Genomic DNA, 25015 nt, shown 5'->3' with positions numbered 1-25015 from the left:
TAAATTATAATGGACCTACAGTATAGATTCATATAAATTATAATGGACCTACACTATATATTTATATAAATTATAATGGACCTACACTATTTATTTATATAAATTATAATGGACCTACACTATATATTTATATAAATTATAATGGACCTACACTATATATAAATTATAATGGACCTACACTATATATTTATATAAATTATAATGAACCTACACTATTTATTTATATAAATTATAATGGACCTACACTATATATTTATATAAATTATAATGAACCTACAGTATATATTTATATAAATTATAATGGACCTACACTATATATTTATATAAATTATAATGGACCTACACTATATATTTATATAAATTATAATGGACCTACACTATATATTTATATAAATTATAATGGACCTACACTATATATTTATATAAATTATAATGGACCTACAGTATATATTTATATAAATTATAATGGACCTACACTATATATTTATATAAATTATAATGGACCTACACTATATATAAATTATAATGGACCTACACTATATATTTATATAAATTATAATTGACCTACAGTATATATTTATATAAATTATAATGGACCTACACTATATATTTATATAAATTATAATGAACCTACAGTATATATTTATATAAATTATAATGGACCTACACTATATATTTATATAAATTATAATGGACCTACACTATATATTTATATAAATTATAATTGACCTACACTATAAATTTATATAAATTATAATGGACCTACACTATATATTTATATAAATTATAATGAACCTACACTATATATTTATATAAATTATAATGGACCTACACTATATATTTATATAAATTATAATGGAACTACAGTATATATTTATATAAATTATAATGGCCCTACAGTATATATTTATATAAATTATAATGGCCCTACAGTATATATTTATATAAATTATAATGGACCTACACAATATATTTATATAAATTATAATGGACCTACACTATATATAAATTATAATGGACCTACACTATATATTTATATAAATTATAATGGACCTACAGTATATATTTATATAAATTATAATGGACCTACAGTATAGATGTTCAAATAACCCCCTTTTCTGGCCTGCAAATTGATTTTGACAAACAAATCGGTCCCCCCAACAATCTGTGCGGCCCTCGAACTCGCTTCAGCAGTACCCCGTCTCCCCTGTAGATGGCAGCAGGACCCCAGAGAGGTTCTATGGGATTAAATTACAGGCTGCATCTCAGGCTGTTTGACATAGGATTACAACATATTCTTTTAGGACAGAGACCGGTACATTGATAGTAATATGATTGTCTCGATCGGATAAGAAAGTCACATTTTAATTGGGGATGTAATTAGACAGGTTTCATTCCCTTCATCTGCACTGGAATGGAAAAACTGGAAATATCTGACTTTATGGATGAGTACAGATGAACGAGGAGATGAGACAATGAGATGGAGTCATTAGACTACTGACATAAAGGAGAGGGGACAAGGAGATGACGCTGCTTTAGGAGAGGAAGCGAGCCCCTGACTGGACCATGGATGAGCCTCCTCACGACAGGACATGTGGAAGCTATGCTGAGGCACCATTCCTTTTCTCCTATGAATAAATAACCTAGGCTACTTCAAGGAAGGAAGGAAAGAATGATGCGTTCCCAAAGTAGTCCCAATGAACAAAACCTGAGGGACTCCACTCTTTTGTGGACCAGCCAAGAACCTCGACCGAGTTTCACTTTCACATCTCTGGAAGTTGAGCTTTTTTTCAAAGTATATTCCACCCCTTGTTCTGGTGAATCAGAGTGTCATTCTACAGTTCTGCGGGGCTGCGTGAACAGATGACATGATATCTTCTTCCTCTGATGAAAGAATATGATCTGCTGTAGCCTACAGCGGGGGTGGTTGAGGACCAGAACACGCATCCACCAAGGCGGGAGCGCGCATTGTGAAGAGGCGGGGCAGCGGGAATATCTCTTTCCGGACATTTACCGATGTTTACCTCCACCTGCCCGCGCGACGCGCCCAGTTCCAAGGTTTTTAACAGCGATAGTATCAACGGACATGACAAAGTTCCCAAATCCAGGACTACCGAGGTATTTTAACTGATCTTCTCAAGCTAGATTGTCTGTGTTCTCATAACAATCCTCCAGGATCAACTTGATATCCGAAGTGAAGTAACGTTAAAGTTGCTGAATGGCATGTTGAGCGTAGTAGCAGAAGAACCTATAACATTAGGCTACGTTTATGTTGGTCGTTCATAGAGACTACTTAGTTTAAAGTCCACGTCGAGGCTGTATGTTTCAAATAACCTACCATGTAGTATATTGGACGTTATCTTATTCTCCGTGTTAATCATTGCGATACACTAGTTTAATCGATAACCGAGATGACGTTACTCATCTGAAAACAAGTTCGCCAATGTAACCAGGAGCAAATCTCAGGCCTAGCTGACACACTTTAAATAGGCAATGTTGTATACCAATACTGTCCACTCAACAGTCTAGACTTGGCAAACAACTCTGTCCTGAAATAGTTTAGGCAGCTCAATTGTAACTGGTGTGAATGTCATTATCATTATGGAAAATCAGGCGTGAGAGAGTGCTCTACTCACTGTAATGTATTCAAAGTATTCAGAGTGAGTCCAAACATTAACGTGTGTGTGAGAGAGAGAGAGAGAGAGAGAGAGAGAGAGAGAGAGAGGCCTACAAAAAGACCTGGCCCACTCCCCTTAGTTTACATGAACAAGCACACACATAGGGCTGTTATTAAAAGCATGGGTTAGTGGGTTGATGCCCAGTAGAACTGGTGTGTAAACAACACTGCAGCTCGTGTGTGTGCATGTAGATCTGAGATCAGTTCCTAGGCCTGTGGATGGACTAGCTTGTCTCTGACAATATTTAACATTCTTATCATTCAGCAGTCTGCACAGGGCGGAGGAGAGAACAGGGAAAAGGACATGTTCAGACTCTGGACAGATAATAATGTATTACCAACATGCACACTGCATTACTCATTGTAGGATGATACTGCTTCACAGACACGCTGCATTACTCAGTGTAGGATGATACTGCTTCACAGACACGCTGCATAACTCATTGTAGCATGATACTGCTTCACAGACACGCTGCATTACTCAGTGTAGGATGATACTGCTTCACAGACACGCTGCATTACTCAGTGTAGGATGATACTGCTTCACAGACACGCTGCATTACTCATTGTAGGATGATACTGCTTCACAGACACACTGCATTAGTCATTGTAGCATGATACTGCTTCACAGACACTGCATTACTCAGTGTAGCATGATACTGCTTCACAGACACACTGCATTACTCAGTGTAGCATGATACTGCTTCACAGACACACTGCATTACTCAGTGTAGCATGATACTGCTTCACAGACACACTGCATTACTCAGTGTAGCATGATACTGCTTCACAGACACACTGCATTACTCAGTGTAGCATGATACTGCTTCACAGACACACTGCATTACTCAGTGTAGCATGATACTGCTTCACAGACACGCTGCATTACTCAGTGTAGCATGATACTGCTTCACAGACACGCTGCATTACTCAGTGTAGCATGATACTGCTTCACAGACACGCTGCATTACTCAGTGTAGCATGATACTGCTTCACAGACACGCTGCATTACTCAGTGTAGCATGATACTGCTTCACAGACACGCTGCATTACTCAGTGTAGCATGATACTGCTTCACAGACACGCTGCATTACTCAGTGTAGCATGATACTGCTTCACAGACACGCTGCATTACTCAGTGTAGCATGATACTGCTTCACAGACACGCTGCATTACTCAGTGTAGCATGATACTGCTTCACAGACACGCTGCATTACTCAGTGTAGCATGATACTGCTTCACAGACACGCTGCATTACTCAGTGTAGCATGATACTGCTTCACAGACGCTGCATTACTCAGTGTAGCATGATACTGCTTCACAGACGCTGCATTACTCAGTGTAGCATGATACTGCTTCACAGACACACTGCATTACTCAGTGTAGCATGATACTGCTTCACAGACGCTGCATTACTCAGTGTAGCATGATACTGCTTCACAGACACGCTGCATTACTCAGTGTAGCATGATACTGCTTCACAGACACGCTGCATTACTCAGTGTAGCATGATACTGCTTCACAGACACGCTGCATTACTCAGTGTGTGAAGTAGAAAAGGGGCTGTTCACTGCAGACGATGTCATCCTTAGGGAGGGGCTAAACTACATGAGCAGATATCATCCCAGTTTCCAGAGTCTGGAGGTGTTTCATTAAGATGTGTTTTATCTCTCCCCAGGTTGTGGAGAGATGGACTGAGGGATGTGTGTGAGTGAGTGAGTGAGTGACGCGTAATTCAGAGTGCAAAGACACAGAGAGACGTGACAGTCCCGCGTCCCATTGTGACATAGCTACGCAGCTCTGAGACCACTGTCCGCGGAGGGGACACACAGCCATAACGGAACATTCCTAACCAACGCGGCTCTGAGACCACTGTCCGCGGAGGGGACACACAGCCATAACGGAACATTCCTAACCAACGCGGCTCTGAGACCACTGTCCGCGGGGGGAACACACAGCCATAACGGTACCTCCCCAACATTCCTAACCAACGCGGCTCAGCATACGCGTCCCTCTATTGATTTGAATGTGTTGACAGTTGGAGAAATATCTCGAGCCGCATTGAGAATTAGAAAAGTATGAAAGCCAATGGTCCAATATTCTAGAATACTGCACATTTTGGACTCTGATAGACGTGTGTGTGTGTGTGTGTGTGTGTGTGTGTGTGTGTGTGTGTGTGTGTGTGTGTGTGTGTGTGTGTGTGTGTAAGAGGCTGAGTAACCCGCGGTAACAGACATGCCCAAACCTGATCTACTGTGTTTGGTTCAACTACTGGACAACACTATCCAGACCTTTACAGTCAACGTGAGTACACACAGTCCTGAGTAGAGTGGGAATGATAGACTGGGAGACTCACATCTCAGCTTCCCATTGATCTCAACACACAACCTTAACATGGAGAACACACTCACTAGAAAAGCTTTACCAAAACACACTGTACTGCAATATCACACACACACACACACACTGACTGACTCCCGGTATAAGGTGTGTTTTGCGTCTCTCAGAAGCAGGATGCAGGTGAGGTTTTGCTGGAGCAGGTGTGTAACCAGCTGGGTCTGCTGGAGAGACACTTCTTCAGTCTGCAGCTACGAGACTCCAACACCACCATCGTCACTCAAACACACTCTCCTGTGAGTAGCTACACTAACACAGCTCACACACACTCTCCTGTGAGTAGCTACACTAACACAGCTCCAACACACTCTCCTGTGAGTAGCTACACTAACACAGCTCCAACACACTCTCCTGTGAGTAGCTACACTAACACAGCTCACACACACTCTCCTGTGAGTAGCTACACTAACACAGCTCACACACACTCTCCTGTGAGTAGCTACACTAACACAGCTCCAACACACTCTCCTGTGAGTAGCTACACTAACACAGCTCCAACACACTCTCCTGTGAGTAGCTACACTAACACAGCTCACACACACTCTCCTGTGAGTAGCTACACTAACACAGCTCCAACACACTCTCCTGTGAGTAGCTACACTAACACAGCTCCAACACACTCTCCTGTGAGTAGCTACACTAACACAGCTCCAACACACTCTCCTGTGAGTAGCTACACTAACACAGCTCAAACACACTCTCCTGTGAGTAGCTACACTAACACAGCTCACACACACTCTCCTGTGAGTAGCTACACTAACACAGCTCCAACACACACTCTCCTGTGAGTAGCTACACTAACACAGCTCCAACACACTCTCCTGTGAGTAGCTACACTAACACAGCTCAAACACACTCTCCTGTGAGTAGCTACACTAACACAGCTCCAACACACACTCTCCTGTGAGTAGCTACACTAACACAGCTCAAACACACTCTCCTGTGAGTAGCTACACTAACACAGCTCCAACACACTCTCCTGTGAGTAGCTACACTAACACAGCTCCAACACACTCTCCTGTGAGTAGCTACACTAACACAGCTCCAACACACTCTCCTGTGAGTAGCTACACTAACACAGCTCCAACACACTCTCCTGTGAGTAGCTACACTAACACAGCTCCAACACACACTCTCCTGTGAGTAGCTACACTAACACAGCTCAAACACACTCTCCTGTGAGTAGCTACACTAACACAGCTCACACACACTCTCCTGTGAGTAGCTACACTAACACAGCTCCAACACACTCTCCTGTGAGTAGCTACACTAACACAGCTCAAACACACTCTCCTGTGAGTAGCTACACTAACACAGCTCCAACACACTCTCCTGTGAGTAGCTACACTAACACAGCTCAAACACACTCTCCTGTGAGTAGCTACACTAACACAGCTCCAACACACTCTCCTGTGAGTAGCTACACTAACACAGCTCACACACACTCTCCTGTGAGTAGCTACACTAACACAGCTCCAACACACTCTCCTGTGAGTAGCTACACTAACACAGCTCCAACACACTCTCCTGTGAGTAGCTACACTAACACAGCTCCAACACACTCTCCTGTGAGTAGCTACACTAACACAGCTCCAACACACTCTCCTGTGAGTAGCTACACTAACACAGCTCCAACACACTCTCCTGTGAGTAGCTACACTAACACAGCTCCAACACACTCTCCTGTGAGTAGCTACACTAACACAGCTCCAACACACTCTCCTGTGAGTAGCTACACTAACACAGCTCCAACACACTCTCCTGTGAGTAGCTACACTAACACAGCTCAAACACACTCTCCTGTGAGTAGCTACACTAACACAGCTCAAACACACTCTCCTGTGAGTAGCTACACTAACACAGCTCCAACACACTCTCCTGTGAGTAGCTACACTAACACAGCTCCAACACACTCTCCTGTGAGTAGCTACACTAACACAGCTCCAACACACTCTCCTGTGAGTAGCTACACTAACACAGCTCCAACACACTCTCCTGTGAGTAGCTACACTAACACAGCTCCAACACACTCTCCTGTGAGTAGCTACACTAACACAGCTCCAACACACTCTCCTGTGAGTAGCTACACTAACACAGCTCCAACACACTCTCCTGTGAATAGCTACACTAACACACTTAGTGCATACTCTAAAACGCACACAACAGATGGTGAATGTAGCATCATGTCTTTGATTAACATAGTTTGTCTTGCAGAGGTGGCTGGAGGCCAACAAACCACTGAAGAAGCAGTTGAAAGGTAAGAAACACTAAATGAGACCTTGGCCTGAGCCCAGTGACACCCTACTGTTTAGCCTGAGCCCAGTGACACCCTACTGTTTAGCCTGAGCCCAGTGACACCCTACTGTTTAGCCTGAGCCCGGTGACGCCCTACTGTTTAGCCTGAGCCCGGTGACGCCCTACTGTTTAGCCTGAGCCCAGTGACGCCCTACTGTTTAGCCTGAGCCCGGTGACGCCCTACTGTTTAGCCTGAGCCCGGTGACGCCCTACTGTTTAGCCTGAGCCCGGTGACGCCCTACTGTTTAGCCTGAGCCCGGTGACACCCTACTGTTTAGCCTGAGCCCGGTGACGCCCTACTGTTTAGCCTGAGCCCGGTGACGCCCTACTGTTTAGCCTGAGCCCGGTGACGCCCTACTGTTTAGCCTGAGCCCGGTGACGCCCTACTGTTTAGCCTGAGCCCGGTGACGCCCTACTGTTTAGCCTGAGCCCGGTGACGCCCTGCTGTTTAGACTGAGCCCGGTGACGCCCTACTGTTTAGCCTGAGCCCGGTGACGCCCTACTGTTTAGCCTGAGCCCAGTGACGCCCTACTGTTTAGCCTGAGCCCAGTGACGCCCTACTGTTTAGCCTGAGCCCGGTGACGCCCTACTGTTTAGCCTGAGCCCGGTGACGCCCTACTGTTTAGCCTGAGCCCGGTGACGCCCTACTGTTTAGCCTGAGCCCGGTGACGCCCTACTGTTTAGCCTGAGCCCGGTGACGCCCTACTGTTTAGCCTGAGCCCGGTGACGCCCTACTGTTTAGCCTGAGCCCGGTGACGCCCTACTGTTTAGCCTGAGCCCGGTGACGCCCTACTGTTTAGCCTGAGCCCGGTGACGCCCTACTGTTTAGCCTGAGCCCGGTGACGCCCTACTGTTTAGCCTGAGCCCGGTGACGCCCTACTGTTTAGCCTGAGCCCGGTGACGCCCTACTGTTTAGCCTGAGCCCGGTGACGCCCTACTGTTTAGCCTGAGCCCGGTGACGCCCTACTGTTTAGCCTGAGCCCGGTGACGCCCTACTGTTTAGCCTGAGCCCGGTGACGCCCTACTGTTTAGCCTGAGCCCAGTGACACCCTACTGTTTAGCCTGAGCCCGGTGACGCCCTACTGTTTAGCCTGAGCCCGGTGACGCCCTACTGTTTAGCCTGAGCCCGGTGACGCCCTACTGTTTAGCCTGAGCCCGGTGACGCCCTACTGTTTAGCCTGAGCCCGGTGACGCCCTACTGTTTAGCCTGAGCCCGGTGACGCCCTACTGTTTAGCCTGAGCCCAGTGACGCCCTACTGTTTAGCCTGAGCCCGGTGACGCCCTACTGTTTAGCCTGAGCCCGGTGACGTCCTACTGTTTAGCCTGAGCCCGGTGACGTCCTACTGTTTAGCCTGAGCCCGGTGACGTCCTACTGTTTAGCCTGAGCCCGGTGACGCCCTACTGTTTAGCCTGAGCCCAGTGACGCCCTACTGTTTAGCCCGGTGACGCCCTACTGTTTAGCCTGAGCCCGGTGACGCCCTACTGTTTAGCCCGAGCCCGGTGACGTCCTACTGTTTAGCCCGAGCCCGGTGACGCCCTACTGTTTAGCCCGGTGACGCCCTACTGTTTAGCCTGAGCCCGGTGACGCCCTACTGTTTAGCCCGAGCCCGGTGACGCCCTACTGTTTAGCCCGAGCCCGGTGACGTCCTACTGTTTAGCCCGAGCCCGGTGACGCCCTACTGTTTAGCCCGAGCCCGGTGACGCCCTACTGTTTAGCCTGAGCCCGGTGACGCCCTACTGTTTAGCCCGAGCCCAGTGACGCCCTACTGTTTAGCCTGAGCCCGGTGACGCCCTACTGTTTAGCCTGAGTCCGGTGACGTCCTACTGTTTAGCCTGAGCCCGGTGACGCCCTACTGTTTAGCCTGAGCCCGGTGACGCCCTACTGTTTAGCCTGAGCCCAGTGACGCCCTACTGTTTAGCCTGAGCCCAGTGACGCCCTACTGTTTAGCCTGAGCCCGGTGACGTCCTACTGTTTAGCCCGAGCCCGGTGACGCCCTACTGTTTAGCCCGAGCCCGGTGACGCCCTACTGTTTAGCCTGAGCCCAGTGACGCCCTACTGTTTAGCCCGAGCCCAGTGACGCCCTACTGTTTAGCCCGGTGACGCCCTACTGTTTAGCCTGAGCCCGGTGACGTCCTACTGTTTAGCCTGAGCCCGGTGACGCCCTACTGTTTAGCCTGAGCCCAGTGACGCCCTACTGTTTAGCCTGAGCCCAGTGACGCCCTACTGTTTAGCCTGAGCCCGGTGACGTCCTACTGTTTAGCCTGAGCCCAGTGACGCCCTACTGTTTAGCCCGGTGACGCCCTACTGTTTAGCCTGAGCCCGGTGACGCCCTACTGTTTAGCCTGAGCCCGGTGACGCCCTACTGTTTAGCCTGAGCCCAGTGACGCCCTACTGTTTAGCCTGAGCCCAGTGACGCCCTACTGTTTAGCCTGAGCCCGGTGACGCCCTACTGTTTAGCCTGAGCCCGGTGACGCTCTACTGTTTAGCCCGGTGACGCCCTACTGTTTAGCCTGAGCCCGGTGACGCTCTACTGTTTAGCCTGAGCCCGGTGACGCCCTACTGTTTAGCCTGAGCCCGGTGACGCCCTACTGTTTAGCCTGAGCCCGGTGACACCCTACTGTTTAGCCTGAGCCCAGTGACGCCCTACTGTTTAGCCTGAGCCCAGTGACACCCTACTGTTTAGCCTGAGCCCAGTGACACCCTACTGTTTAGCCTGAGCCCAGTGACGCCCTACTGTTTAGCCTGAGCCCGGTGACGCCCTACTGTTTAGCCTGAGCCCAGTGACGCCCTACTGTTTAGCCTGAGCCCAGTGACGCCCTACTCTTTAGCCTGAGCCCGGTGACGTCCTACTGTTTAGCCCGAGCCCGGTGACGCCCTACTGTTTAGCCTGAGCCCAGTGACGCCCTACTGTTTAGCCCGAGCCCAGTGACGCCCTACTGTTTAGCCCGGTGACGCCCTACTGTTTAGCCTGAGCCCGGTGACGCCCTACTGTTTAGCCTGAGCCCGGTGACGCCCTACTGTTTAGCCTGAGCCCAGTGACGCCCTACTGTTTAGCCTGAGCCCGGTGACGCTCTACTGTTTAGCCTGAGCCCGGTGACGCCCTACTGTTTAGCCTGAGCCCAGTGACGCCCTACTGTTTAGCCCGGTGACGCCCTACTGTTTAGCCCAGTGTGCATTTTGATAAATGTAAGATTGAATTCTGTGGAAGGGGTGAGGGGATTGTGGGGTCATATTAAGGTTAGGGGTGATGGATTATTAAGGTCAGGGGTGACGGTCGGGTTAAGGTCAGAGGTGAGGTCATTGGGCTGTGTCTAACAGAGTCTCTGTCCTACAGGAGTTGTCTCTCCATTCTACCTGACCCTCCGAGTCCGATTCTTCATCTCAGACCCCAACTCTCTACAGCATGACCAGACCAGGTATGGACATGAGGAGAGATCATGGTCTCTGGATGAGGTAGCCCTGCCTGCCACTTCAAACTCACTGGAACCTTTGGCCCAATAGGGAATTTCCTCTTGGTCTAATGGTCAAGAGGTTGGGTTCTCCTATGGGAGACCTGGTTTCAGAGCCCCTGTGTGTGTACCTGTAGACTATGTAGAGTGTGTGTACCTGTAGACTATGTAGAGTGTGTGTACCAGTAGACTATGTAGAGTGTGTGTGCGTGTACCTGTAGACTATGTAGAGTGTGTGTGCGTGTACCTGTAGACTATGTAGAGTGTGTGTGTGTACCTGTAGACTATGTAGAGTGTGTGTGTGTGTACCTGTAGACTATGTAGAGTGTGTGTGTGTGTACCTGTAGACTATGTAGAGCGTGTGTGTGTGTACCTGTAGACTATGTAGAGCGTGTGTGTGTGTGTACCTGTAGACTATGTCGAGTGTGTGTGTGTACCTGTAGAGTGTGTGTGTGTGTACCTGTAGACTATGTAGAGTGTGTGTGTGTGTGTGTGTGTTCCTGTAGACTATGTAGAGTGTGTGTGTGTGTGTACCTGTAGACTATGTAGAGTGTGTGTGTGTACCTGTAGACTATGTAGAGTGTGTGTGTACCTGTAGACTATGTAGAGTGTGTGTGTACCTGTAGACTATGTAGTGTGTGTGTGTACCTGTAGACTATGTAGTGTGTGTGTGTACCTGTAGACTATGTAGAGTGTGTGTGTGTGTACCTGTAGACTATGTAGAGAGTGTGTGTGTGTACCTGTAGACTATGTAGAGCGTGTGTGTGTGTGTACCTGTAGACTATGTCGAGTGTGTGTGTGTACCTGTAGAGTGTGTGTGTGTGTACCTGTAGACTATGTAGAGTGTGTGTGTGTGTGTGTGTTCCTGTAGACTATGTAGAGTGTGTGTGTGTGTGTACCTGTAGACTATGTAGAGTGTGTGTGTACCTGTAGACTATGTAGAGTGTGTGTGTACCTGTAGACTATGTAGAGTGTGTGTGTACCTGTAGACTATGTAGTGTGTGTGTGTACCTGTAGACTATGTAGTGTGTGTGTGTACCTGTAGACTATGTAGTGTGTGTGTGTACCTGTAGACTATGTAGTGTGTGTGTGTACCTGTAGTGTGTGTGTGTGTGTACCTGTAGACTATGTAGAGTGTGTGTGTGTGTGTGTTCCTGTAGTGTGTGTGTGTGTGTGTGTTCCTGTAGTGTGTGTGTGTGTGTGTGTGTTCCTGTAGAGTGTGTGTGTGTGTGTACCTGTAGAGTGTGTGTGTGTGTGTACCTGTAGAGTGTGTGTGTGTGTGTACCTGTAGACTATGTAGTGTGTGTGTGTACCTGTAGACTATGTAGTGTGTGTGTGTACCTGTAGACTATGTAGAGTGTGTGTGTGTGTACCTGTAGACTATGTAGAGTGTGTGTGTGTGCCTGTAGACTGTTGAGAGAGAGTGTGTGTGTACCTGTAGACTGTTGAGAGTGTGTGACATTAGCTTGTACTGTACGTGTGTGATTCAGATAATAAGTCTCCTCTACTGTCCTGTGTGTCTTCAGACATATGTACTTCCTCCAGATCAGAAGTGACATCAGAGAGGGCAGGTCAGACACATTACCAGCTCCCACCTTCACATGCATTCCCCCTTACTCCACCTAGTGGTGTAAACAATGTGACGTTACATTGAGAAAGTGTGTGTGTGTCCTGCAGGTTGAAGTGTCCTCTGAGTGCAGCTGTAGTACTGGCCTCCTATGCTGTGCAGTGTAAGTTACTCTTCTTTGGTCTTTTTAGTGTGTTGTCTGTCTGGGTGTTTAACATCATCTGTTTCACCCCTTCTCTTGCTTTCTCTCTCTCACCCCCCCCCTCTCTCTCCCCTTCTCTCTCTTTCTCCCCTTTCTCGCTCTCTCTCTGTGTTGTAGCTGAGCTAGGCGACTACTCCCCAGACCTTCTCCCTGGTTACCTGTCCAAAAGCCACTTCCTCCCAGAGCAGGATGATGACTTCCTGTCTAGAGTGGAGGCTCTGTACCCAGGGCACAGGTACACACCCACACCCAGGCCAGGCACGTGTACAGCACCCCCCTAGCCTACTAGAGGACATGGTGGAGCTGATACCAACCTATCCTACTCATGTGCTGTTTCAGGGGGCTGAAGCAGAGTGAGGCAGAGCTGTGTTTTCTCAACACAGCAAGAACTCTGGAGCTGTATGGAGTGGAGCTACACACTGCCATGGTAAGTACCTCCATATGTCTCCCTCTGACTCGCCCTCGTCTTCCCTCTTCTCCCTCATGTTTCCATCTCTTTCTTTCTCTCAGGACTCCAACAGTTCCCCTCTATTGGTGGGATTGGCCTCAGGGGGCGTGGCTATCTTCTGTAACATGATTTGCTCCAGTTTCTTCCCCTGGTGAGCACCTGGACTTCTGATCAGACACACACACACACACACACACACACACACACCGCATGCAAATACACACCCTGAGTGTGTATTGTCTCTTGCAGGGTGAACATCATCAAGATATCCTTCAAGAGGAAACGCTTCCTTATGCAGCTCAAACGCAAACATGTGAGTCCTGATTGGCTCAAAATTGTGTCCTGCTCTCCTATTGGCTGACTTTAGTGTTGTCTTCATAACCTGTGTGTGTGTGTTCCAGGGGGAGACGCAGGACTGTGTGGTGAGCCTGGTGCTGCCGTGCCCCAGGGCCTGTAAGAACCTGTGGAGGTCATGTGTGGACCATCACTGCTTCTTCCACACCAACCTGGCAACCCGTAGCCAACACCACACCAACCTGGCAACCCAGATACACAACAAGCTGCTCTCACAACACTGGGCCTTGGGCAACACTAAAACAGACAGGCAAGCGCGCGCGCGCACACACACACCCCCATCATACACACTATCTTTCTGTCTTTCTTTTACTCATCTGCACACACACACTCTCATCTCCTCTGCAGTGGTCCAGTGTGTAAAAAAGTGATGGGTGGGATGGAGTGGAACCCAGCTCTGAGGGGATCCACCTCGTCAGAACACCTGGAGACCAAGAGCCTACCGTCCCGATCCCCCCCGCTCACACCCAACTGGTACTACCCACACCACAGCCTCACACACTGCTACAGCAGGAGATACCATGTAAGGGGTAGCTGTGACTAGGGGTAACTTCATTGTACCTTGTGTCTCTCTCTCTCTCTCTCTCTCTGTTAGGCGGAGTCCTCGTGTGCGTCATGGCGCCCGTAAACCCCGCCCCTCCTCAGTGGAGCTGAACAATGACCTGCGAGACGTGTCAGAGGGGGAGGATGTCTTTTACACCTACAGGGTCTCCCTCAGCAGCAGCAGGGGCAGCCAGGAGGGCACGCCTACACACAGGTCAGACACACACACACAATTTCATACCGTGTGTGTATCAGTGTAAAGTACATTCTCATGTTGGAGTCGGTTCTGAACGCTGTATCTATCTCGGTGTTTCTGGCACTCACAGCCAAGGAGGCGGATGGTCGCAGGTTGATGACATCGGCACAGGAGAGGAAGACATTAAGGCCACCTCTCACTACCGGGACAAGGTCAGTTACCCAGACAGACAAGGGTGTGATCATGTGTTTGTGATAAAATATCTCATCTGTGTGTGTTGCAGCGTGCTCTGGGGGATGGCGACCTGCTATTGGTGCGTCTCGCTCCTGATCACGACGGAAAGTTTGGTTTCAATGTCAAAGTGAGTCTCCCCTTCAATTAATCACACACCTACTCTCTTACATGCAGTACCATTCCTGTATCCCTGACTGTTCCTCTTCTCAGGGTGGCGTGGACCAGAAGATGTCCCTGGCCATATCCCAGGTCAACCCTGACTCCCCTGTAAGTGACATGTCTTCTGGTTTATCTGTGTAGATAATGCATTTGTAAACAGTACTTTAGATGAATCCAATGTGATTTGACTTGTTGAATTGATTGTAGGCGGGGCGGGTTGAGCCCAGGTTGTTGGAAGGTGACCAGGTCGTGCTGATCAACGGTCGCGACATCTCTGAACACACGCATGACCAGGTGGTCATGTTTATAAGAGCCAGCAGAGAGTCCCACTCCAGAGAGCTGGCTCTGCTTATACGACGCAAAGGTAACACTCACTAGAGAGAGCAAGAGAATGGGCCTGCTAGCCAGACACTGATGCAGGTAACACACTGTGTGTGTGTGTTTAGGTCCAGGGCGTGTGGCACCCCTGCTGCAGTTTCCCTCTGCCCTGTCTCTGACTGGCCAATCACACAGTGAGCCACTGCTTCTGCCTGGCCAATCAGAACAAGGCCAGACACTTGAAGAGTCCATGAAACAACTGGAGAGGGGAATCCAGACAGGCACTCTCACCTTCCACTTCGAGGTGTGTTTTAGTTAGACAATAACACTATGAAAGGGACTTGCTTCTGTGTTAAATGTAACAGATGCACTTTGGGAATAACTTGTCAATAAGACCTGCTGCTGACAATCCAGACAGAAGAGCATGGTGAGTGATGGTGGTGATGTGTGTGTTGTAGAACCTGTACATGAGGAAGCCTGGCCTGTCAGTAGCCTGCGCTCGTCTCCCTGAGAACACAGACAAGAACAGATACAAGGACGTGCTGCCCTGTGAGTACACACACCATCTCACACACAGTTGTGTGTCCTAGTAGGAGTGACTGGACATACCAGTGTACCCATCTTCCCTAATGTCCTGAATCTGTGGAGCTGGAGGACAGGACACTGGTGCTTTGTTTGTTGAGCTGGTACGGTGGTTTGGGTGGGTCTGGAGGGCCCTGGTTCTGACTCCATCTCTAACTCTTTGTACTGTCAGATGACGTCTCCAGAGTGGTACTTCAGGACCAAGAGGACTACATCAATGCAAGCCACATCACGGTCAGTACACACTGTGTTTGGTGTTGTCCTTGTTGGCTTGTGTATAGTGATGCTGTATTTGTGTAGTGTGTGTGTTTAGTGTTGTCCTTGTTGGTTTGTGTATAGTGATGCTGTATTTGTGTAGTGTGTGTGTTTGGTGTTGTCCTTGTTGGTTTGTGTATAGTGATGCTGTATTTGTGTAGTGTGTGTGTGTTTAGTGTTGTCCTTGTTGGTTTGTGTATAGTGATGCTGTATTTGTGTAGTGTGTGTGTTTAGTGTTGTCCTTGTTGGTTTGTGTATAGTGATGCTGTATTTGTGTAGTGTGTGTGTTTAGTGTTGTCCTTGTTGGTTTGTGTGTAGTGATGCTGTATTTGTGTAGTGTGTGTGTTTAGTGTTGTCCTTGTTGGTTTGTGTATAGTGATGCTGTATTTGTGTAGTGTGTGTGTTTAGTGTTGTCCTTGTTGGTTTGTGTATAGTGATGCTGTATTTGTGTAGTGTGTGTGTTTAGTGTTGTCCTTGTTGGTTTGTGTATAGTGATGCTGTATTTGTGTAGTGTGTGTGTGTGTTGTCCTTGTTGGTTTGTGTGTAGTGTGTGTTTGTTGTCCTTGTTGGCTTGTGTTTGTGTATAGTCATGCTGTGTGTGTGTGTGTGTCTCAGGTGGTGCCCCCAGGGTCTGGTGTGTGTCTGCGCTACATTGCAGCTCAAGGACCGCTGCCTCAGACCTGCACTCACTTCTGGCAGAGTGTGTGGGAGCAACACACACACACCATCATCATGCTCACCACACTCACCGAGAGAGGACGGGTATGCACACGGACCCTCTCTCTCTCGCTCTCTCTTTCAAAGAGTGAAACATACATTTACTGAATGAGAATGGGTTCAGCACACACAGGTTTACCAAGGTCCCAGGCTCATTGTGAGTCGCTGTCTGCGTCTTTGCCTGCCTGTTGCTTGGTAACCTGAAGCTCTCACTAATTGATTGTCTTGCTGATATTCCACAAGTGCCCTGGTTTTTCTCTCACACACACACACACACACACACACACACACACACACACACACACACACACATACATATATTCAGGCTGACAGTCAGTTTCCACTCATCTCCTGATGTAATATAAGTACTGGCCCTGAGAATGTCCTGAGATGTTTGGGAGAACACAGTGAGTGAAGCACTGACTCAGAAATATGGAACACAGCTCAGTAAAATAACATTTCTCAGAGCTTAAAGATTACTGCCTCTATAGTAAATCAATATTAATGAATGTCAAAATCAATCGTGTGTGTGTTTCAGACTAAGTGCCACCAGTACTGGCCACACCCTCCTGAAGTGAGGGATTATGGGTACCTGAGGGTCAGCTGCCACTCTGAGGAATGCAACCTGGCCTACGTCACACGCCAATTCACCCTAACACACACACAGGTAACACACAAACATGACCTGGCTCACATAACAGGAGGTGTGCCATATGTGTGTGTGTGTGTGCCATATGTGTGTGTGTGTGTGTGTGCCATATGTGTGTGTGTGTGTGTGTGTGTGTGTGTGTGTGTGTGTGTGTGTGTGTGTGTGTGTGTGTGTGTGCCATATGTGTGTGTGTGTGCCATATGTGTGTGTGTGTGTGTGTGCCATATGTGTGTGTGCGCGCCATATGTGTGTGTGTGCGCCGTGTGTGTGTGTGTGTGTGTGTGCCATATGTGTGTTCTCCACAGGAAACATTGACCAAACTATCCCCATCCAGCTCCACGTGTTTCTGCTTCCATTGGCATTGTGTTTATTTACCTTTACACCACAGAGGTTAATATAGAACATGTTCTCCTTTACAATAATAGCCTGCCAAAGAGTACACACAAACACACACACAACACTACACTGCTGTGCAGACCCATCTGTTCCTCTGGCTGTCAGTTAATCCCTGCATGGACCACAGGCTGGACAACACACTCCTCCATCTCTCCCTCTCCTCATCTCTCCCTCTACTCTCCTCCCTCTCCTCATCTCTCCCTCTACTCTCCTCCCTCTCCTCATCTCTCCCTCTACTCTCCTCCATCTCTCCCTCATCACAGAAACTAACGAGTTACCATACCCTACACATCAGTTTCTTTCTCATATCTCATCCATCTCTCCCATTACAATCATCACATATCCAAGTTAATTTAATTTATGAAAATATCTTTGAGAGACAGATGAGGGAGGGGGTTGGTTGGTTCTCTCAGCTGTTTTCCGTCTGTTTTTCCTAAACGTGTGTGTGTTTCCAGCTGGGTGAGGAGCGTTCGGTGACCCACCTGCAGTATGTAGCATGGCCAGACCATGGTGTACCTGATGACCCCTCAGACTTCTTGCTGTTCATCACCTCTGTTAGAGAGAGGAGGACAGGAGACACACCACTTATGGTGCACTGCAGGTACACACACACACACACACACACTCACACTAGGGTTACAAGATTTATAACACCTCATGTATGTTGTTGATGTAATTGCAGCGCAGGAATTGGGCGTACGGGTGTTCTCATTACCATGGAGACGGCGTTGTCGCTGTTGGAGAGCGGTCGACCTGTGTTCCCTCTGGACATTATCAGGATGCTCCGAGACCAGAGGGCCATGATGATCCAAACCACGGTAAACACGCGCCTATACGTCTAACCATTAGCTACTCTCCTCCCAAGATCAGCATTGAAACCCTAATGACTATGTCTACAACTTCCTTTGGTATGTTTGTTGTGTGACTGGACTGTTTTTATGTTTGTGTTCAAGTGTCAGTTCCGGTTTATGTGTGAGGCCATCCTGCGTGTCTACAGAGAGAGAGGAGAGCATTCTGCAGCACCACCTTCAGCACTGCTAACGGACCATTAACAGGAGGATGGGGGGACAGCTAGCCACAATGCTAGGCACAATGCTAGGCTAACAGCTAGCCACAATGCTAGGCTAACAGGAGGTGGGGGGGACAGCTAGCCACAATGCTAGGCTAACAGGAGGTGGGGAGACAGCTAGCCCCAGCGCTAGGCTAACAGGAGAAGAGGACTGCTAGCCCCAGCGCTAGGCTAACAGGAGAAGAGGACCACTAGGCTGTAGCCATAGAGAGCCAGAGCACTCCACTAGCCTTAAGTGCTCGGCAACGGCTAGCCTTCTGTTGCTACAGCACATAACGAGCCATAGTGCCGAATGTGCTCAGCTAGTCCTATCCTTATGTTACCCATAGAGCACCGCTAGCAGGGAAGGACCATGTATGTAAAGGTCTTTTTATTTATTTTTTATTCTCTGGGACCAAAGTGCTACTGTATGAGTGACTGAAGACTATCTCAGTTCCTCCTGAGTGGCGGCTATAGGATTGACTGGTCTGTCTGTCTTGTTGGGAGAGTGTTGAGGATTTCGGTGGATTCACAGTAGAGACTAACACTGCCAGAGCCACCACACACTACCCCCGCTCCCACCTTCCCTAAATTATTGACACACTGAATAAACACACTGACATCTACGTGGAGCTCTTTGTCTGTTTGTTGATGTAGTAAAAGTCAGTTGATCGTATCTTACATTCTCAGAGTGAATTTTACAGATGAAAGATAATGTAATATCAGTTCCAGGTCCATTTTTATGTATATTTGTGGTCTGTAGAGTCGCCTGTACATATCAAAACATTGTAGGAGTTGAGTCCTACAGGCTGCAGTGCAGTTAGATGCCATTTAAACACATTCCAGTTACCTGCCCTAGATGTCTGCATGCTCCAGTTCAGTGCCAACATAAGTCCCAGACCATGTTGTACAGTCTACTGATATCATAGAAAGATTTGAGGGGCATAGTAGCCATTACTAATAAACAACCATAGCAGGCAGATATCAGGAGTTAGTAAAATGAATATATTTGTTTTAGGAGAGGTGAACTCTCTGCACTTTCACTGGTGTGTGTGTTTCTTTCTGCTTGAATCCCTCGGCTAAACCATAATCCTACCGGTTTGTTCTGAAATTGCATTATTTTTTTGCTTGTCCTCAACATTACATTGTCCCTCTTGTGGTGTCGCCTCTGGCCGGCAGGGAGCGCTGCTTCGCTGACACAGCCTGGCCCCAGTATATTAAAAAAAAAGTTTGTTCTGCGTTGTTTTTACGCAGGCGCAAAACATGCTGTTTGTCCAGTTCCTCTGGTTGACTTACCTGTGAGGTGGAGCAGTTTCGGTTCTTCGTGAGAGGATTAAATAATACCGAGCACGGGTTTGGGTAAGCGCGTGCCGGGAGACTGTAACCTCATTCCTCGGTATGTGAGACTATAGGGACGCCCGCTGCGGAGCTGCTCGACATTTCTCCAGGATTTCACAATCCGTACAACAGCAGGTGTGCGAGCGGGGACAAACGTTGAGAGGAGACGAAGAGGGGGGTGTGCTTCCGTGAGTGAGTTCACTATTGAAATATAATACATGATTGGGAAATTCAACTGGTTGCTTTTTTTAATGCCGAATTGTCGGGTCCTGCTCAATTATGCGGCTGGTGATCCCCACGGCTGCAGAATTTCAGGATTCAGCGGAAGCCTGAAGTCTCCGTGCCTGTGGTGAGGGACTCTTCGCCCCGGGGTGGTGGCAGTGGGACAAACGCCACACACATTGTTTCCGTGTAGTAAGCCTCCCCGTGGACACCGAACACGGTGCTCGCGCTGTGGGTAGAATTAACAATTGGAAAGATGATGGGCTTCCTACGCCGGACGTTCAGCCACCGCTCGCGCAGACGGTTTCAGACAGCGGACGAACGGGACGGGAAAGGAAGAGGAACAACCGCGAACCCCGCGCTCCTCGCGCACCAGCAGCAGGTCGTCCACGCGCCCGCCGTGGTGACCGGGGGAGCGGTGGTGCACATCCCGGCGGCTGGGACCGACAAGGATGCAATCACCTGCCGTGTGCTGCTGTTGGATGGGTCGGACGTTAACGTGGATATACCAGTGAGTGTGTGTGGTGTCTCCATATTATTTTGAGACATAATTCTCTCTCAGTAGAATATAAAGTGACTGTTCTTCTATGGTTGTATGGCTTAGGTCATTCAGCACCATGGAGTTTTACCACCTGTCAGTGTGTGTGTGCTGTGCAGTGAGGGGTAGGGCTACAGATGGTGTTGTGATCAGCCAATTCACCACATTACTTCCCCATTCTGACTGTTGGCAGGAAACTGCCTACCTCAGAAACCTCCACCTTTCTGCCCATCTCCCTTCCCCTCTCGGCCTCCTTCCCGCCGTCCTCAGTGTTCTATCTCTCTCTCTTGTCTCTGTGAGGGAGGGAGTGATGTGATTTATCTCGTGGCACTGTGACAAGAGAAATGTGTGTCCAGGGGAGACTTAGACATGTGTGCGTCATGTTGTCTTGAGAGAGTTTTATCTTAAAGGTCGGGTTGGTGCGCGTGTCATCATGGTCCATGAAGCCGTCTCATGCGTCACTTTTTGAATACATACAGGAAGTCAGACTGCTGAGGGAATCAATGGTCATGGATAGAGATTCTCTATTAGAGAACCTATGATTTAATGTTACTGTATAAACGCGACTAGTTACGTTTGATTTGTATCAGGCAAGACATTCTCTGGCAAATAGACAAAAACATCAGAACATGAGAGCAATTCACTGCGTGTGAGGATGTAAATTGTTGGAAGTTAAATTAGTGAGCTGCAGGTGCGTGGAGCCAGGATATGGTGTAGTTAAAATGCTTCATGAAGTTTGACTCCAGAGAAGTTCTTGCAGTGTGTGGAAAGCATCCCCTCTAAAGAACTAAACAGTACATTCAGTAATATCACATTCCATCTATTCCAAACAGAAGGCTATAACTTTGCCTTAGAGAATACAGGCTTGTGTATGTGAGGACTATTTCCTTAGTTTTCTCTTGTTAATTAGAACTAGCTCGTGCTAACGGCCACCAGACGTCAGCTGACTGAAACCAGAGTCGATATAGAGCTCTAACAGGAACAAGCCTGAACATGACTGCTGAATCCTCCCTCAGGGATTCATCTACAGGTGTTTTGAGTTGAAATGAATTCAATTGAACTCTTGACTTGATCCAAAATCGACCTGCTAGGGCCTGTCCCCTAGGGGAGATGTTTAGGGGTGGGGGGTGCTGACTTTTATTTGTCAGGGGGCTGCTCATACAGGAGGAGTAAAGGCCAAGGGCACTACTTTTGTGAAAAAATATTAGGTATTTAAAATGTTTTTCTTGTCATTTATCAAGGGGTGCTGTAGCACTTTCAGCTAGCCACTACCCCCTAAACACTCATCTAGATATGAGTTGATTTGATGGGCACTAACACTATGGTGTTAACTTCACCTTTTCTGCCTTCTCATAGGCTTGGTGGACTTTGTCCCATTTTTACTTGCACCTGCTGTCTAATCCAGATCTACACAGGAGCTTTGGGGATGATATCTAGGGGAAATGTCTGTCTAGGGAAAGTGCTTTGGGTAGGGGCTGGTTTGGGAGTGTGTGTGTTGTGTTGTGCTTTGACGGGAGCTGAGGAGAGGAACAGGAAGGGCAATAGTTTTTTGTGTGACCTCCCACTCCATAACCACACACACACAGGTTGGCAGGTTCATACTTGTTATCAGGGAACAAAGTACAAGGTTATCCTCTCTCTTAAAAACACACTTTGAGGGGTGCAGCTTTTTAGTGGTTTAGGGAATTGCATCTTGGTGAGTGTTCAGCTCAAGAGCCCTATGGATTGTGGGTGTTTCAAAGACAAAGGCCTGAATTATGGCTTCTCCCTCAGGTCTTCTCCCTCTGATTCTGCCCCAGATGCAGTCCCTAGTAATGACCCACACTCTGTCATTCTGCTCCGTGTCCACCCGTATTGTCATTCTGCTCCGTGTGCACCCGCATTGTCTAGGCTGTTTATTCTCCTGCTCCCTATTGTGACTATAATACATGTGTGTGTTTAACAGAAAAGGTCAAAGGGCCAGGAGCTGTTTGACCAGATCAGGTATCATCTGGACCTGGTGGAGGCTGACTACTTTGGACTGCAGTTCATGGACCCAGAACAAGTCTCAGTGAGTAGATATTAAACATACAGCCTCTGAACACACACACCACAACCTGCCATTGCTGAGGGGCTTCCCTATGATGTAATGACACTAGTTAAATCAATCACAATGTGGTGTTAAAATGATTGATCTGACGCTACAGCTATCAGTCATATTCTCTCTCTCTGCCTGTCGCTGTCTCTCTGCCTGTCGCTGTCTCTCTGCCTGTCGCTGTCTCTCTGCCTGTCGCTGTCTCTCGCTCTACTTTTTATTCTCAGGGGTAGATCAGCTTTAATATTGCAGATTGTGGGTTCTATCAATGTAATTGTCTGCATCATTTCCAATCCCCCGTACATTTTTCATTTTCCTTTATTATTTTCCTCTACCACCCTTCCCCTAATTGGAGTAAAGTAATGGACAACAACACTTAGGCTTCTACTTCCAGTTTATACATATTACAGACACAATGTCTTTTACAATAGTAATCTTTTGTTTGTTATGAGTCTCAGCCTTCAGCTCCCCTCACCCCTCCCATCTATCTCTGAACCCCTCCCATCTATCTCTGAACCCCTCCCAGCAGCATAGCACCCTGCATCCCACTGCTGGCCTGCTTCTGTAGCTAAGCAGGGTTGGTCCCTGGATGGGAGACCAGATGCTGCTGGAAGTGGTGTTGGAGGGCCAGTAGGAGGCACCCTTTCTCCTGGTCTAAAAATAAATATATATATCCTGATGCCCCAGGGCAGTGATTGGGGACATTGCTCTGTGTAGGGTGTCCTGGGATGTTAAACGAGTGTCCTGACTCTCTGTGGTCATTAAAGATCCCATTGCACTTATTGTAAGAGTAGGGGTGTTAACCCCGGTGTCCTGGATAAATTCCCAATCTGGCCCTCATACCATCATGACCACCTAATCATCCCCAACTTCCAATTGGCTCATTCATCCTCCTTCCTCTCCACTGTAACTATTCCCCAGGTCCTTGCTGTAAATGAGAATGTGTTCTCAGTCAACTTACCTGGTAAAATAAGGGTTAATAAATAAATACATTCTCTGAACCCCTCCCATCTATCTCATGTTTTCATTTCTATTTGCCATTTATTTTTCAACTGTGCTGTGATGTTTCACAAAAGTTCTGAACCTTTCTATTCTCATAGTTTCTACAGATGATCTTTCATTTACAAACAAGTTTGACAAAAGTATTATATTATTGATTGATTGACTATGACTTTTCAGATCACCCAGCAGTGCAATTTGAAGCGTTAGCTGCAGGTAAATGTTGCAAATCTTGTGCCATTCCTGGACCTGCGACCAAAACGAGCTCCATATGGACAGCACCAAAACAAATGATGTAATGATTCTCTCTTCACAGCTAAATGTGCAGAGCTGGGAAGGTTGTAACCCCTCATATGTATAACATTCTGTTGTCTACTTCTTTGTGTCTCTTGCAGCACTGGCTGGATGTGTCCAAGCCCATAAAGAAACAGATCAGAGGTGAGTCCATTCACTCCCACTATCTAATATTCTTAGTGTGTGTGGTGTTTAGTTAATAACATGCGAAAGCCAGCTACTTTTGCCAGACTGTTGGTAGTGTCCTCTACTTAATGTGTGCACTGTATACTGTGTGTGTGTGTGTGTGTGGGGGGGGTGTAAGTGGGAAGACAGGTGGTTCATTACCAGCTGTTGACATGGTGAGTGGTGCAGGGTGACGCCAATGTTCACTTTGTCAGGAAACGCCCCTCTCACAGAGCGGGCTGCCTGGTTCTTACCCGAGTTTCCAGACAATTTTTAATTAAGTGCCTTGTGTCGCCAGGGTTTATTTATTTATTTATATATTTATACAATGTGGTAGATTGGCCTGACTATCATTCTATCTTCTTTCCCCTAATTTAATCTCCCCCTCTGTCTGTCTCTCTCTCTCTCTCTCTCTCTCTCTCTCTGTCTCTGTCTCTGTCTCTGTCTCTGTCTCTGTCTCTGTCTCTGTCTCTCTGTCTCTGTCTCTCTGTCTCTCTGTCTCTCTGTCTCTCTGTCTCTCTGTCTCTCTGTCTCTCTGTCGTCTCTGTCTCTCTGTCTCTCTGTCTCTCTGTCTCTCTGTCTCTCTGTCTCTCTGTCTCTCTGTCTCTCTGTCTCTCTTTGTCCCGGTCTCTGTTTTTCTCTCTCTGTCTCTGTCTCTGTCTCTGTCTCTGTCTCTCTGTCTCTCTGTCTCTGTCTCTGTCTCTCTGTCTCTCTGTCTCTGTTGGTCCTCTCTGTTCTTCGGAGTCTCTCTGTCTCTCTCTCCTCTCTGTTTTTCTCTCTGTCTCTGTCTCAGTCTAAACTGTGTCTCTCTCTCTTCCGGTCTCTGTTCTCTCTCTGTCTCTTCTGCTCAGTCTCTCTCTCTGTCCCGGTCTCTGTTTTCTCTCTCTGTCTCTGTCTC

General features: G+C 47.7%; 2 protein-coding genes across 2 annotated transcripts in view; both read left to right on the top strand.

The window, feature by feature from the left end:
* Window positions 1-1813: 1813 nt before the first annotated feature.
* ptpn3 (protein tyrosine phosphatase non-receptor type 3) lies at window positions 1814-19113 on the top strand. The gene is made up of 27 exons (XM_045698417.1): window positions 1814-2118; window positions 4356-4643; window positions 4887-4981; window positions 5185-5310; window positions 7289-7331; window positions 10705-10786; window positions 12346-12390; window positions 12497-12549; window positions 12706-12823; window positions 12928-13015; window positions 13099-13187; window positions 13286-13349; window positions 13438-13640; window positions 13739-13864; window positions 13986-14147; window positions 14260-14341; window positions 14413-14490; window positions 14574-14630; window positions 14730-14886; window positions 14969-15144; window positions 15299-15389; window positions 15595-15656; window positions 16293-16439; window positions 16933-17061; window positions 17895-18040; window positions 18122-18257; window positions 18393-19113. Exons 3-27 carry the CDS (start codon window positions 4913-4915, stop codon window positions 18489-18491), a joined length of 2628 nt encoding a protein of 875 aa, XP_045554373.1. The 5' UTR covers window positions 1814-2118; window positions 4356-4643; window positions 4887-4912; the 3' UTR covers window positions 18492-19113.
* A 284-nt stretch (window positions 19114-19397) lies between these two features.
* epb41l4b (erythrocyte membrane protein band 4.1 like 4B) overlaps window positions 19398-25015 on the top strand; it is a 24182-nt gene continuing 18564 nt past the window's right edge. The window contains exons 1-3 of the mRNA XM_045698424.1: window positions 19398-20558; window positions 22531-22635; window positions 24054-24096. Of these exons, the coding sequence (XP_045554380.1) occupies window positions 20304-20558; window positions 22531-22635; window positions 24054-24096 (403 nt within the window). The 5' untranslated portion in view covers window positions 19398-20303. The remainder of the gene's footprint in view (window positions 20559-22530; window positions 22636-24053; window positions 24097-25015) is intronic.

Source organism: Salmo salar, chromosome ssa02 (genome assembly GCF_905237065.1).
Source record: "Salmo salar chromosome ssa02, Ssal_v3.1, whole genome shotgun sequence".
NCBI classification, from domain to species: Eukaryota; Metazoa; Chordata; class Actinopteri; order Salmoniformes; family Salmonidae; genus Salmo; species Salmo salar.
This window is presented reverse-complemented; position numbering and strand designations above follow the sequence as displayed.